The sequence below is a fragment of the Apodemus sylvaticus genome, chromosome 3 (genome assembly GCF_947179515.1).
Source record: "Apodemus sylvaticus chromosome 3, mApoSyl1.1, whole genome shotgun sequence".
NCBI lineage: Eukaryota > Metazoa > Chordata > Mammalia > Rodentia > Muridae > Apodemus > Apodemus sylvaticus.
The window spans coordinates 171,113,333-171,128,512 of record NC_067474.1 but is presented as its reverse complement, the minus strand read 5'-3'; the positions used below and the strand labels follow the sequence as shown (position 1 = coordinate 171,128,512).

The 15,180-nt window shown below is 44.3% G+C and overlaps 1 protein-coding gene and 1 pseudogene across 1 annotated transcript in view; one reads left to right on the top strand and one right to left on the bottom strand.

The window, feature by feature from the left end:
- Window positions 1-81: 81 nt before the first annotated feature.
- Ssu72 (SSU72 homolog, RNA polymerase II CTD phosphatase) overlaps window positions 82-15,180 on the bottom strand; it is a 32,791-nt gene continuing 17,692 nt past the window's right edge. Inside the window, exons 3-5 of the mRNA XM_052178414.1 lie at window positions 2,246-2,385; window positions 1,605-1,723; window positions 82-386 (exon numbers count right to left, since the gene is read on the bottom strand). Of these exons, the coding sequence (XP_052034374.1) occupies window positions 285-386; window positions 1,605-1,723; window positions 2,246-2,385 (361 nt within the window). The 3' untranslated portion in view covers window positions 82-284. The remainder of the gene's footprint in view (window positions 387-1,604; window positions 1,724-2,245; window positions 2,386-15,180) is intronic.
- LOC127681844 (uncharacterized) lies at window positions 13,774-13,872 on the top strand (annotated as a pseudogene).

Here is a 15,180-nt window from a genome sequence, read left to right as displayed (position 1 = left end):
TTGCTTGATTTAGGTTTCTGTACAATCCAACAGCAGAGAGAAAAGGGGTAGATAGGCCAACAACAGACATTTGCTGTAGGCTGTAGAGTAAACCATCTTTATTTCTTTTGGTTAAAAACAATGGATCTGAATCTGGCATTTCCGTGTACGTCTCATTCCATATGTACAGTACATTGGTGATGTACACCTAGCAGTATAAACAAATATCAGAGGGGAAAACACACTGAAGAAGTGGCTTCAACAAAGAGACTGTGCAGGGCAGACCATGTGCCGGTGTGGGTGGCTCAGTAGAAGCAGACTGTATGCAGAAAGGCCCGGCCACTCTTCTCCTCGAACTCCTGCAGCAGCTCGTCGATTTCATTCTCCATGTCCTCAGTGTGCTGGATCTGGGGAAAGCACAGCCTTGAATGAATCCCAGGCATTGTGACACGCTGTCCCTGCCCCTGCCCTCCACTGCATCTTGGCTTCTGCAGGGAACCAGGCTTCAGGACAGCTCCCTCAAGGCCAACCCAGTGGCCTATTCCTACCAGACATACACAAAATACCACAGAATTAGCCCATATTGGGAGTGGGATAGCTAGAGTCAAAAGGAGGACTGGACCCCAAGGCTGGAACTCAGGCTCTGTTCTCAGGCATCACTGGTACATGAAAGCCTCACCAACCAGTGCTATCCCAACTCTGCAGTGAGTGAAGCGAGGCACACAAAGATGCAGGCATTCCCTAGAATTGTCCAGTGCAGATGCTGGCCATGCTGTGTGCATTGTAGCGTGTTGACAGCACATCTGGCCTCCCTCCAGACACCAACAGCTTCTCCTGGTTGTGAAAATTTAAAAGGTGCCCAGGCCCTGCCACAGCCCCTGGACTACTTTAAGAAGGCTGATGTTGACTACACTGCTCTGGCATGGCTGCACAGTCTCCTTGGTCTTAGCCCTTTCTCCAGATCAGCTAGACCACAAGTCCAACTGCTGGAACTTCAATAGTGACACTAAAAGGGAAAGCTGTGTGGAGTTTACAGGAGTTTGTGTCCTCCCACACCAACTTTGCCATCAGCCTTCACTTGGTAAGCCAAAGGGGCATCAATTCTGCCACAGTCAGCTAAGCTAAACATAGTTCTTAAGGGCAAAAGTCAGGGGAAGGCACATGGCTCTTCCCAAAGCCCCTCCATAGCACCTGCAATGGAACACCTCCACAGAGCAGCTACACAAGCCTTAGGAAGCTCCTGCCAGAGATGGATGCTTAGATCAGGTGAAGGAACACAGGCCCCTATACTGTGGCCACTATCTCTGGGAGTCTCCAGGCCTATCTTCAACACCACTAGATAAGCTCTTCTAGCTGTCCATCAGAGGAAAAGTGAAATGTCAGTCAGTTCTTCCAGGACTTAGAGGGGCCTGTGACCTGGGAGATGTCATACATCACTTCTGTCATAGACAGAAGCAGTGGGGTAGAGTTTCAAGCCAAAGACAGTTGGTCAACTTCTTAGAAAGTACTTCTTGGTTTTTATTTGAAATTTAAATGTAAAAATAAGTTGCTATGAGAAGCCCCAACCGGACTCAGTTGTAGCTACTTCCTTTGGATGGCACTGCCTAGCCTCAGCTTAGACTTACACACTGGCAGAGCTCGCAGATAAGGAATGCTCCCAGAGTGGCCTCTTCATGGTTGTCCTGGATATCCACATTGACCACATGCACTGGCTGGCAGGTCTCCTGTTCTCTGGAGTTCAGATCTGCTTGGTAAAAAGGGATGCATATATTACCAGAACTTTGCCCCTGAACTCTGTACAATTGAACTTGAAGATTGAGCACCCAAACGCAAGAAACTAACATGAGGAGCAGTCCCACAACATAGGCTAAGAAACCTAGGTAAATAGTGTACTCAACTCAGGCCACCCTATGCCAGTCAGGATCGGCACCAATAGCATGTTCTATAAAATGTCAGGTCTAACATAGGAAAAGCAAACACTGAAGGCCACAAGGTTAAGTTTCGCTGCACCTCAGTCTTGTGCTTACTCTTCACAGGCTATCCTCTAGATGTCCCTACAGGGGGACATCTGGTCAGAGGGTATGGGGGTTCCCTCTGTCTCCATCACCAGGTCAGAGGGTGTGGGGGTTCCCTCTGTATCCATCACCAGGTCAGAGGGTGTAGGGGTTCCCTCTGTCTCCATCACCATCGCCCAGGGCAGCCATAAGCATGCCAGCCCAGTGTTGGTGGTGTAGCCAGAACAGCAGGTCAGGCTCCATGCACTCACCTTCTACAACCTGGTCATAGACTCTCTCTTCACACGTAAGGATCAGGTCAAACAGGTCCTTGCAGTTCTGGAATCTTTCTGGACGGGGCTTGATCCTTTTATTTCTATCCAACATATGTAAAATTCCATTTTGTGTATAGCTGAACACCAGAGTCAAGGAGTTTTGGATAAAAGATAGTTTGCTAACCTAGACCTGTCAACAGCCTCCTGCCTCTCGGGGCTCCAAATCAGCCTTTGTCAACAGGAAGGTCATAGCTCTAGGCCTGAACACAAGCAGGGTCACCACTGCCCTAAAAATAGGAAGCACAGAGAAGTTGCTGACTTCTTAGAGACAGAACTCCCATGATAGCCAAAACCCACAGACTGGCTCCAGATAGCCTTGCCATTCTGACTGGAAAGTAGAGGCGTGGCATGGTGATCTTCCTCTCAGGACAAAACAGGCTAAAACAGACGCTTGCTTCAGAGTAGACCTTCAACTATACGTGGTCCAGGGACTATCTGCAGATAGGCACCCAGTGGGGATAGGGTGGCCCGACTTTGAAAGCGCAAGAGGCAATGGCTCTCCTGGCTTTTGCCAGGGCTGATGGCCTGAGCGAGCATAGAGGTGGCATCTGGGATACCTCTGGATATCTTTGGACTCACCAGGCAGACTCCCTGCTTTCAGTTCATCCAGAACTTGTCCCTTCTAGACCATCAGTGGGAGTTTTACAGACTTTTTTGTTGCTGGGGTTTAAGAAATGTAATGGAAGCCTGGTAGTACATGCCCTTTATCCCAGAACTCAGGAGGCAGATATAGGCAGATCAAGTTCAAGGCTAGTCTACGGTCTACAGTGTGAGTTCCAGGACAACCAGGACTACACAGAGAAGCTCAGTCTCCAAAAACCAAAATAATTAAAATAAAATTATTCAATGAATTTTTTTTTCCAGATTTTCTTCCTGTTGTAGCTTAGTTGGATTAGGACTTTGTCTTTGCTGTAGGACTCCAGTTTAGAGTAAAACAAATAGGCATATAGAAGAGATACTTTAGTGCTAGAAGAAAAGTCAAAGCCGTGGTTAGTGACAGAGGTGGCTGTTCAGATATGGGGTACGGGACTATGTCAGGTTATTAGGCCTTGAACACAGGTGTCCTTTCCTACTGAGCCATCTTACCAACACATCAACTTATTTAAAGAAGTTTGTAGTGCCTTAATAGCTCCTATGTTATTTTAGAACACATTTAGGTGGCCAATCTAAACAGTTTAACTGGAAGATACCTAGGCAGCTCCATTCCCTGCACTACAGGCTGCTTCTGCAGCTAAGCCCTGGGGCATGCTCCTTTCCTGTCTCATTGCTGCTTACAGGAAGGGCTGCATCCATGCTTACAGAGTCCTTCAAAGGTACTGAAAGAAAGAACCACTTAAGGACCAAACCCTCTAGATCACATAACTTCTGGGAAAGGACAGGGAGTAATAGACCTTTCTTGGGGCAGAGATCCAGTCAAGATTCCCCACTACCCAGAGTCAGACCCAAAAGTGCTCCAAGAGCTGTTGTCACAGGACGACCCTGCCTGGGAAGGCCCTGTGATGGTTTCAACCACATGCATACATTTCTTGCCTGGATAGAGACTACTTTTAAATGACTACACTCAGTGAAGAGCCAGCTGTTTAAGGAAGGCTGGGAAACATTAATCATGCCAGCACCCAAACTGAACTTGACACCTTTTTCTTTGGTGGTGGTGGGGTGGGGGTTGGGGATGAGGTTCAAGACAGAGTTTTTCTGTGTAGCTCTAGCTACCTCTGCAGACCAGGCTGGCCTCAAAGGTAGAGATCCACCTGCATCTGCCTCCCAAGTGCTAGGATTTAGGATACACACCACTACCCAGAGAACCTGACACTTATAACAACTCTGACCACAAGCCTATAAGTAGCTCAAAGACCAGGCTAGACTATGTTGGTAGACATAGTAAGCATAGCCCACTTTCCCAGGATCCCCTTTCTTTGTTGCCCTGTTTTTGTCACACTTCAAGAGTCCTGAGCTTAAGCAGGGCTTGTGCTGAAGTCCTGGGCTTTCTAGCAAAGCTTTCTAGGAGCCAGGGATGCAGGTGTCAAGTTGGTTATGCCTCCTAGTTCCAATTAGCCAGTCCTGGAGTCAGATTCCTAAAAGCTGAGGGATGTGTTATGGACAATTGCTGGTTTTCTCTTGAATGAGGAGCCACTCCTACCAACCCTGGATTCCCATACCTGTTCCTGTTGGCCTTCTGAGGAGCCTTCTCTGTAGACTGAGGGAGGGGAACAAGGCTCATTCAGGGTTCACACTGAGGGGCCCCAAAAGACCTGGAATGTTGTCTCACAACAGAAGTACAAAAATTCAGTATCATTTAAAAACATCTGGATTTACCATCACACAATTCAAGTTGCTTTCCTTGTAGAGTACACAATGACAAGATGGATATCGGAGAACAGACAACACCGGGTCTGGGATTACTGGTGGACGTTGGTAATTCTAGCAGAGGCAAACAGAGGGGGATGAGGAGGCCAACTTCAGCTACACAAATCTGAGGGAAGCCTGAGCTTTGTGAAACTGCCTCAAAACAGAGAAATAGGCCAGAGAGATGGGTTAGCAGTTAAGAGTGCCGCTTCCTACCATCCCAGGACTCACATCAGAAAACTTCACACCTTTAACACCAATTTCAGGGGATCTGATGCCCTTTCCTGATCTTTTCAGGCATCCAAATCCTTAAAAAGTAAAATCTTAACTATAATATGGCATGGCGGATTATGGTTGTTAATCTAGCACTTGGAAAGCTGTGGAAAGGGGACTGCCATTGTCCAAAGGCAGCCACAGCTACAGTGAATTCTAAGCCAGGGAGCCTTAGAGTAAGACCCAGTCTCAAAAGACAAAAAATGAGATATGGGGTAATCATAAGAGATTCTCTTTAGTCCCCACATGTACAGAACTTAATGATATATTGTCATGTCCTGGGCTACTTGTAGAGTTATGAAGCTGAGGAGGGCTGGCATCTTACTGGGCCTGCTTATAGAACTATGCAACACTTTCCTTTTGAGATTAGATATTCATTCATCCTCATACGATTTGAGGTTTGACAGGTGTTGTCCTAATCCTGCATTTACTAATTAAGCAATTCCCCAAAGAAAAGGTACTTCCATTGCTGACTTCATGGATACCAAGCATGGACTCTTCATATAGTACTCTTCATCCTAGTACATGGGAGCAGAATCAGGTATCCTCAGCTACCCACAAAAGGATGTATAGGATGTTTTCCCTAGATCTCAGGGCTTTTTGGCAGAACACCCGATGGAGAAAGGCCAGACCAGTGAGACTCACAGGCAGGCTCTCACCATCAAGGTCAACAGGGGATGAGGCCAGCCACTAGCTGGAGCCTCCACAGTAGAAATGGTTTCAGAAAGTTCAGTCACCCAAGGCAGGGGGGAGCAGCTTCCTGGAGAAAGGAAAAGTGTGCATAAGGCAGGAATTGCTTAAGAACCAGCCACTTTCTGATCTGTGGCTCACCACTGCCAACAGCACTGCTACCCTGACTTCTTGGCTACTACCACAAAAATGCCTCTTATCTGTTGTGAGGAGTTACATAGAACCTCAGCACTCTACGGCTACAAGGCTTATCAACTGCCTCTTACCAAGCTACCTTCAGGCTGTACTTCCTGAGTTGAGTCAGGCCTTGGCTCCTGTTATGGATAAATCTTGATATACCTCTCAAGCACAGATCTCACCCACCCTACTGTTTAGAAGCTAGCCCAGGTGCCCAGCACTAATCAGGCCATGTCTCCCCAGAAATATAGCCAACCAATTTACGACAAGCCTGACTCAGAACCATGGCAATGTTCCCTGAGACAGGACCTGGGTGGAAACAGAATCCTGAGTGGCTCTCAACCTTGGTGCCCTCTGAGCTGTCCTGACACCCCCAAGTCAGAGTATTCTCTGTCATAGAAATGATGGCTCTCACCATCAAGGTCAACAGGGGATGAGGCCAGCCACTAGCTGGAGCCTCCACAGTAGAAATGGTTTCAGAAAGTTCAGTCACCCAAGGCAGGGGGGAGCAGCTTCCTGGAGAAAGGAAAAGTGTGCATAAGGCAGGAATTGCTTAAGAACCAGCCACTTTCTGATCTGTGGCTCACCACTGCCAACAGCACTGCTACCCTGACTTCTTGGCTACTACCACAAAAATGCCTCTTATCTGTTGTGAGGAGTTACATAGAACCTCAGCACTCTACGGCTACAAGGCTTATCAACTGCCTCTTACCAAGCTACCTTCAGGCTGTACTTCCTGAGTTGAGTCAGGCCTTGGCTCCTGTTATGGATAAATCTTGATATACCTCTCAAGCACAGATCTCACCCACCCTACTGTTTAGAAGCTAGCCCAGGTGCCCAGCACTAATCAGGCCATGTCTCCCCAGAAATATAGCCAACCAATTTACGACAAGCCTGACTCAGAACCATGGCAATGTTCCCTGAGACAGGACCTGGGTGGAAACAGAATCCTGAGTGGCTCTCAACCTTGGTGCCCTCTGAGCTGTCCTGACACCCCCAAGTCAGAGTATTCTCTGTCATAGAAATGTAGCTGCAGAACTCCCAGGCCCTTTGAGAAGCAGAAGGTAGGCACTGGACAAGGCACCAAGTTCTCTTCAATCCACTTTCAAGTCTGGCACAATGGCACACACCTTTAATCCCAGCACTTAGGAGGCAGAGGCAGACAAATCTCTCTAAATTCAATTCAAAACCAGATTAGTTTGCACATTGTATTCCAGGATAGCCAGGATGACAAAGACCCTGTCTCAAAACAAAACAGTCACTACCAAGACTAATAAAACAAATGAATTAATGAAATCATGGTTTGGCTAATATCCATGAAAGTTTGAACAGGTCCAGCCTCATCTCAGGAGTGTTCACTAAACATTAACACATTCTTTAGTTTTGTGTCCTCAGCATTAAGAGCCCATGACTTTAGCTGACAAGTGTATTGTTTACTAACCACCATCCTTTAAACTCATGGTTTTTACATTTTCTGGCTGAGTTACAATCTCTTTTTTATGTCTGTGTGCACACATGCACCATTAGGCCAGAACACTTCAGGTGGTGCTCCTCAGGTGCTGCTACCTGTTTGGTTTTTGACAGGCTCTCATTACTGACCAGAAACTCACCAGCTGGCCAAGCTGGCTGACTAGTGAGTCCCAAAGATTCACCTGTCTCTTTGTTCTCAGCACAGGAATTACAAGCACATCTTGCTCATCTTTTATTACATGGGTTCTGGGGACTGAACTCAGGTCTTCAAACATTTTACTGATGGCTACCATCCCTGCCCACTACCTTCTGAGACAGTGACCTCCAGTCTTCTTGCCTCAGCCTCCCAAGTGGTTAAGTTACATGTGTGCACCACCATACTGAACATCAAACACAGACTATAGTCTCTGCCTGCAGGTCTGTGCCATGCTACCTGCTTGATGTACCTGCCTTCCCAGGCTGGGCCAGAAGCTGCAACTACCTTTCCAATTCTTAGAATGAATATATATATATATATATATATATTTTTTTTTTTTTTGGCTTTTTGTATTTTGGTTTTTTCGAGACAGGGTTTCTCTGTAGTAGCCCTGGCTGTCCTGGAACTCACTCTGTAGAACAGGCTGGCCTCGAACTCAGAAATCTGCCTGCCTCTGCCTCCCAGAGTGCTGGGATTACAGGCGTGCGCCACCACTGCCTGGCTAGAATGATTTAATCAATCAATCAGTCAATCAGGTTTTCTTCTCTTTGTTTTCTTCCTTCCTTTGTTTTAGATGGAGCTTTTTTCTGTGTAGTCCTGGCACTTGCTCTGTAGACCAGGCTGGTCGAAGTCAAGAAATCCACTTGCCTCTGCCTCCAGAATGCTGACATTAAAAGGTGACCACCACCACTACAGCTGCCCTGCTAAAGCACACTTTTTGAGAGGAAACTTCAAGATTTCCAAAGGCACAACTCAGAAATGGCGATTTACTATCTGGTTTTTGTTTCTCTGTATAACCCTGACTGTCCTGGAACTCACTCTGTAGACCACGGTGATCAAACTCAGAAATCTGCCTGCCTCTGCCTCCCAAGTGCTGGGATTAAAGGCATGCGCAACCACTGCCTGGCTTCACTATCAGTTAATACATTTAAAAATGTGTGTGCATGTGTCAAATGTGTGAATACACTGGTGCATGTGTCATAGTATGCATCTGACCGTCAGAGGACATCTTGCATGAGTCAGCTCTTTCCTTCCAAGATAAAGGCATTGAACAGTGGTCTTTTCCTGCAAAGCAGTCTGGCTGGCCCCTGTGACTATTTTTTGTTTTGGTTTTGTTTGGTTTTTCGAGGTAGGAGGTTTATCTAGATAGGGTTTTTTTCTGTGAATCCATGGCTGCCCTGAAACTAGCTCTATACACCAGGCTGGGCTCTAACTCACAGAGAGCCTGTGCCTCCTGAGTACTGGGATTGGCAATGGTTTTCAACCTTCCTAGTACTGTGGCAATCCTAAGCCCCCCTCCCCCCCTTTTTTTGGTTTTTTGAGACAGGGCTTCTCTGTGTAGCCTTGGCTGCGGCTGTCCTGGAACTCACTCTTCAACCATAAAATTATTTTGTTGCTACTTCATAACTGCAATTTTGCTACTGCTATGAATCACAATGTGAATATCTGATATGCAGCCCCCCGACAGGTTGAAAACCACTCTTCTAGGTCTTACATGTCTACACCATCAGACTTACTAGGCCATATTAAACCCAAAACTCATGAACTACAAATACTAAAAAAGGAAGAACTTGCTGCCCCGAGGCAAGGCTCACTGCTGTGTCCTTATGTAAAGAGAGCTGATTAAGTCATTTAATGGGGACTTTGACATAGTGATTTCAGGCTAGTTTAATGCCCAGATCCCCAACGATGACTAAAGCACCCAGGTTCAATTTCTCACACATATCATCCCATAAACAATGCCTATTGGAAAATAGTGGACACAGAGTTTACTGGCTAAAGGGAATTAGCAGGAAATATGAACAGTATTACTGTTAGACAAAAGTTTCTTTGGTAGTAAAGGAAAAAACTTAAATACAAATTTTAGGAAGAATATTCATTCCAAGCATGTGGCTTCAGTCTTGGAAGCTGTCAGATGTTCTAGGACACAGCCTGGGAGTTGAAGATCCCACAGACCCCAAATATGTCAAAACGCAGGCCAAACCAGAGGTGTTGTTAACAACTTATCACAAGATTTCAAGTGGTGGCAAAATCACTGTTAGGCAAAAACCAAGTGGAAAGTAGGTTTGCTTGAATACATCCTGTACACTATATACTACTGCAACAAAATGCTTCCCACACTCAAGTCTTCTAAAGTCTACCTTCTGAACTGAATCCCTAGGATAATTAATGCATGATGAACTGTCTGTTACAAGGTCTCCAAAGCACAACTGGGCTACCAAATGGAAAAGAGGCACCAAGTCAAGAGGACTGAGATGGCCAGGGATACTTGCCTGAATTGGGCAATTGGGAAGTGAGGACCTTTGAAGATCACAAGGACAGAGATAATGCAATTAGAGAACCAATGCTGGACTGAGATTTACTTCAGTGGACAAGTCTGACCTCAGGTACATCAAGGGCACACAAAGAGCATGGGGCCACCTGTATCTCCAACAATCCTGCTTTTCATAGCTGCCCATATGGAACCTATCGAGGCCCAGCATGGTTTTTTGTTTGTTCAGGTTTTTTGCCAATGACTTAACATTTTTACTTCTCTGGAGTAATTATAAGCCTAAAATGTAACAAAAAGTCAGGGTAAGGTATGGCTATATGCACCCATCCTAGCATGCAGATGCTGAGTCTCTCAACAATTCTCAGTCTACCTCTCTATTCCTCAGTATTGCCACAGGAGACTTACATTCCCAGGATGGGATACTGCTTGACCTACAACTGGAAACTCCCTGAAATAGGGATTGAATAGAGAGCTTCTCTGGGATTTCAGGATGAACAAAAGAATCCCAGGGAAGGTTCTTATTTCAAAGGATGACCTCATGTAGATGATGAGGTCACTGGATAGCAGGAGCTTCTCACTTTCTGGTACAGGCAGGGGAGGATCCAAAGGAAAAAACCCAGGAGTATTACATCTAGATATCTGCATGTCCACAGCAACTACCTTGGCCAATAATCTCAGATAAACCTGATTAATAAGAAGCAGATAAACAGCCCACGTACAATAGCTATATGTCAGACCTGTAGCTAGAACATATAGGAGATACAATTAATATTTTAGCAAAATTAGGTGAGCTATTTCTTTGGCAACTGGTACCTAGCTTAGGAATACAATTGACAACATACACAATTTTTGAAACTTTAAAAAAAAATATAGCTAGAGGGAAGCTGGAAAGATGGTTCAGTGGTTAAGAGCACTGGCTACTCTTCCATAGGTCTTGAATTCAATTCTTAGGAACCACATGGTTGCTTACAACTATAATGGGAACTGATGCCCTCTACTAGCATTCAGTCGTACATGCAGACAGAGTGTCATATACATAGGTAGATCTTGGGCCAGGTGGTGGTGGCACACACCTTTAATCCAAGCACTTGGGAGGCAGAGGCATGTAGATAGATCTCTATGAGTTTGAGGCCAAGATTGGTGCACAGAGTGAGTTCCAAGACAGTAAAAGGTACACAGAGAAACACTGTCTCAAAAAGCAAAACAAAACAACAACAACAAACAACCCACAAATAAATTTGAAATGAATCTGAAAAAAAAATAGAGCTGCCAACTAGATGAAAATAAATAGAAGCAAAGTGAAAATCATTGTCAGGGTTGGCCTTGCTAGGCTGGCACTACAAGCAACTGAAGGGAACACAGCCATGACATGTGACAACAGCATAGTTAGTAGGAAACCAGGACTACTATGTTTGCACAGGAGGACACTCCCAGGAGGAAGAAATATGGTGACTACCTGTGATTCCCATCCTAAACTCAACGAAAGCAAGATAAACATAAGCTTCACTTGAAATTAGAGATTAGTAGCCAGGCGGTGGTGGCGCACGACTGTAATCCCAGCACTCTGAGAGGCAGAGGCAGGCGGATTTCTGAGGCCAGCCTGGTCTACAGAGTAAGCTCCAGGACAGTCAGGGCTACACAGAGAAACCCTGTCTCGAAAAAACCAAGAAAAAAAAAAAAAAAAAAAAAAAAAAAAAAAAAAAAGAAAGAAAGAAAGAAAGAAAGAAATGAAAGAAATTAGAGATTAGTAAAACCTCATCAAAAAACAAGTTTCCAGAAAAACCTCACTGGATTAAGGTAGTAAATCAATGATATGAAGGGCTACAGAGAAAGGAAGGACATTCTCATGCCTCCTGTGTTTATCAATAATCTTCAGTGTGAGGACTGTACTATAGTCACTTTTGCATCATGATCAAATATCTGGAAGAAAATAAATTAGTTTGACAAAGATACCTAGCTCATAGTTTGAGATGTCATTCAATCCCGAGGAGGAGGGTATTCCGAGAAAGGGTGGTTTACTTTATGAAGCAGAGAAAGCAGAATGCAGGAAGGGACTAGCATAAGATATAATCGTAATGGGCTGGAGGTGGCTCATCAGTTACGGGCTGCTTTTAAGAGGATTTGGACTTGACTCTAGGCACCCACAGGGTGGCTCACAATAGTCCATGAATCCCAGTTCCAGAAGATTTGGTGTGCTTTCCTAAACCTTCACAGGCACCAGGTACACAGACATATGCTGCACAGACATAGATTCCAGAAAAACACTCATACATGTAAGATAAAACATTAGCTTTGAGCTGGAGAGATGGTTAAAAGCACTGACTGCTCTTCCACAGCTCAATTCCCAGCAACGACATGGTGGCTCACAACCATCTGTAATGGAATCTGATGCCCTCTTCTGGTGTGTCTGAAAACAGCTACAGTGTACTCACGTAAATAAAATAAATAAACCTTTCAAAAAAAAAAAAAGTACTGTCTGTTCTTCCAATGATCCTGAGTTCAATTCCCAGCAATCATATGGTGGGTGGCTCACAACCATCTATACTGGGATCTGGTGCCCTCCTCTGGCATGCAGGTGTATGTGCAGTTAGAGCACACTAAATAAATAAATCTTAAAAAGTTAAAAAAAGAAAATAGGACTTTCAGGGAGTGGGGGGCTAGAAAAGGGGAAATCATTTGAAATGTAAATAAATTATATCGAATAAAAAAAATTAAAAAAAAAAAAAAGAAAAGAAGCGGGGCAGTGGTGGCACATGCCTTTAATCCCGGTACTTGGGAGGCAGATTACTGAGTTCAATGCCAGTCTGGTCTACAGAGTGAGTTCCAGAACAGACAGAGCTATACAGAGAAACCCTGTCTTGGAAAAAAAAATTCATAGAAAAAATTTTAAAAAGGTATACTCCCAGAACATGCTATGACCTACTTCTAATGGCCCCCTGAAATCCACATAGGTTAGGAGAGAATCATTTCCAGTTGTCCTGACTTGCTGGACATCTGTGCACATACAAACAATAACATTTTAAATTAAAAAGGGGACACTCTCACAGACATACCCAGAGCTACATTTTTACTAATCTCCTAAATGTGTCTCATCCAATCAATATGACAAGAATAACCATCAGAAGGCCAATTCTGGTAATTTTCTATCTCAGAAACCATTTTTCAAGGAAAGAAAATTGTACAGTAATAAAAGACTGAGGAGGAACACTAAATGAAATGGGTAGCTAAAATATATTCTAAACTTAAGGTGATCACAAGTTCCCAAAGATAAATCCAAGAAGCATGCTAGGAAGAGCAGGTTTACAGATCCACTTTGCAACATATATGCAAGTTTCAGGAAAAGTAACAACTACCCCCTGTAGTATCTCATTAACAAACAGTTCATGGCCTCTGCACTAGCAGTGGGGAGCAGAGGCAGGAACAATAGTAGGGCGTGCTTCCCGGTGATCTCTTTTGTTCTGACCCACTTCCTCTATCTCTTGATAGTTCACTGGTAAGACTGACCATTCCTTATAAACAAAAATTAACTCATATTACCAATGTTGTTCCAGGTACATGTGACACTAAAAAACAAAACCACCTAAATGAAGATTTAAGACAGGTCTTGCTTATTTAACACAGGCTGAACCTTCCAAGTACTGGGAAAACAGGTTATGTGATACTATATCCATCATTTTCTTTCGTTTTTAGGAAAGGGGATAGTCTGTTTACCTAGGTAGACCCATCCTGCTTCAGCAAGCTGCTCCAGGTCATCCTCCTGCCTCATCGCACAGAGAAGCTTAGATGGTGGTCCATAACTACCATACCTGGTTTCAAAGACATTTTTGTCTGTAGAAACTGGGTGAACTCAGAATTCCTATTACTGACCTAGGCATGTGCATGTTTCTTCTTTAACTCTTAGGTTTATTGCCCGAGTGCTAGGATTTCAGGTGGCTGCTACCCTGCTCAGCTTGTATGTTTTAATTCACTCATTAGAATGTCATCAAGTGGCACACATGGAGAAACTGAGGCCCTAGCTACCCAGAGAATAGAAAATATGGCAGAATGCTCATTTGGCAGCACAGATACTAAAACTGGAATGACAGATTAGCATGGTCCCTATGCAAGGATGACACGCAAATCCATGAACTGCTCCGTAGTTTTTGGCCTGCCTCTGGATCCTATTCCCCTAACTAGACCAACTTGTCTGGCCTCAGTGGTAGAGGACAGGCCTGGGGGTTGTCGGGGTGATATCCAGAGGGGGGAGCTCAGAGGAGAAAGGGAAAGGGTACTGAGAGAATGGGGAGAGGGGTTGATATTGAGATATAAAATGAATAAAAAAAAAAAAAAGAATGTCAGAGGTGGTCTAGGGCCATTAGGCCCCCAGTTCTAATCAAGTATCTTTTTCCCCTTGAAAATATAAAGTGTTTTTATCTTTGAATTACATCTTAAAATATTCTTCTAGCTTTCTACTATAAAACTATGGATCTAATGTAAGGAACACTTGCAGGGACACTTACTACTGACTAAGGAACACTATCAGGGTTATTTCCAAAGCACAGTATTACTCATTTCCCAATTCCCTGTAGTGGTCTATCCTGGAACAAATGGGTATCCCATATAGTAATCCTATCTCTATCCCTAACCCCTCAATATAATCCCAATAATGTCCTTATCTAACTTGGACTGATGCCAACGTCTAGTAAATTCCCTGAAAGAGACCTTCTTTTGGACAAAAATAATGCTAAAAACACAGAAAAGCATTAAGTATATTCTGGCCCTACCTAGACCAATATACTTCCTACAACAAGCAAATAAGTAATAAGCTTCCTGAGGTGGCCTGCCTAGAGGGACCACACGAGGTAAATACTAAAGATTTATCACCAAGCTATCAACATGGCCACAATTCCCCTACCTGCCACTCCTGTCCCCAACACATTAAGGGCTCATACATATAGCGGATTTCTGAGTTCGAGGCCAGCCTGGTCTACAGAGTGAGTTCCAGGACAGCCAGGGCCATACAGAGAAATCCTGTCTCCAAAAAATAAAAATAAAAAAATAAAAAAGAGGGAGCCACTGACACTTAATCCATCAGCCTATAAAAAATATACAACTCCTAGATGCTGGCCTTCCCTCCTTCTAGAGCTACCTGCGTAGCTGGAGCCTAAACTTGGTGCTTGTAAAACATAGTAAGAGCTACCCTGTCCACAAACAGGGAAGTCTGTTGGTCTCTATTATAATTTAAAATAAAGGGAGTATGAACATATACATTTGCAAGTGTATTCCTGTCACAAACTACAAGAGTATGAAAAATAAATAGCACTAACTGAAAAAAGCTCAAAGGCAGATGCGACCTAAGCATAGTAATGCATGCCTCTAATCCTAAGAGACCAGCCTGTTCTACATAGCAAGTTCTTGGACAAGCAGAACTACATAAAAGGTCCTATCTTAAAAACAACCAGAAGTTTTCAA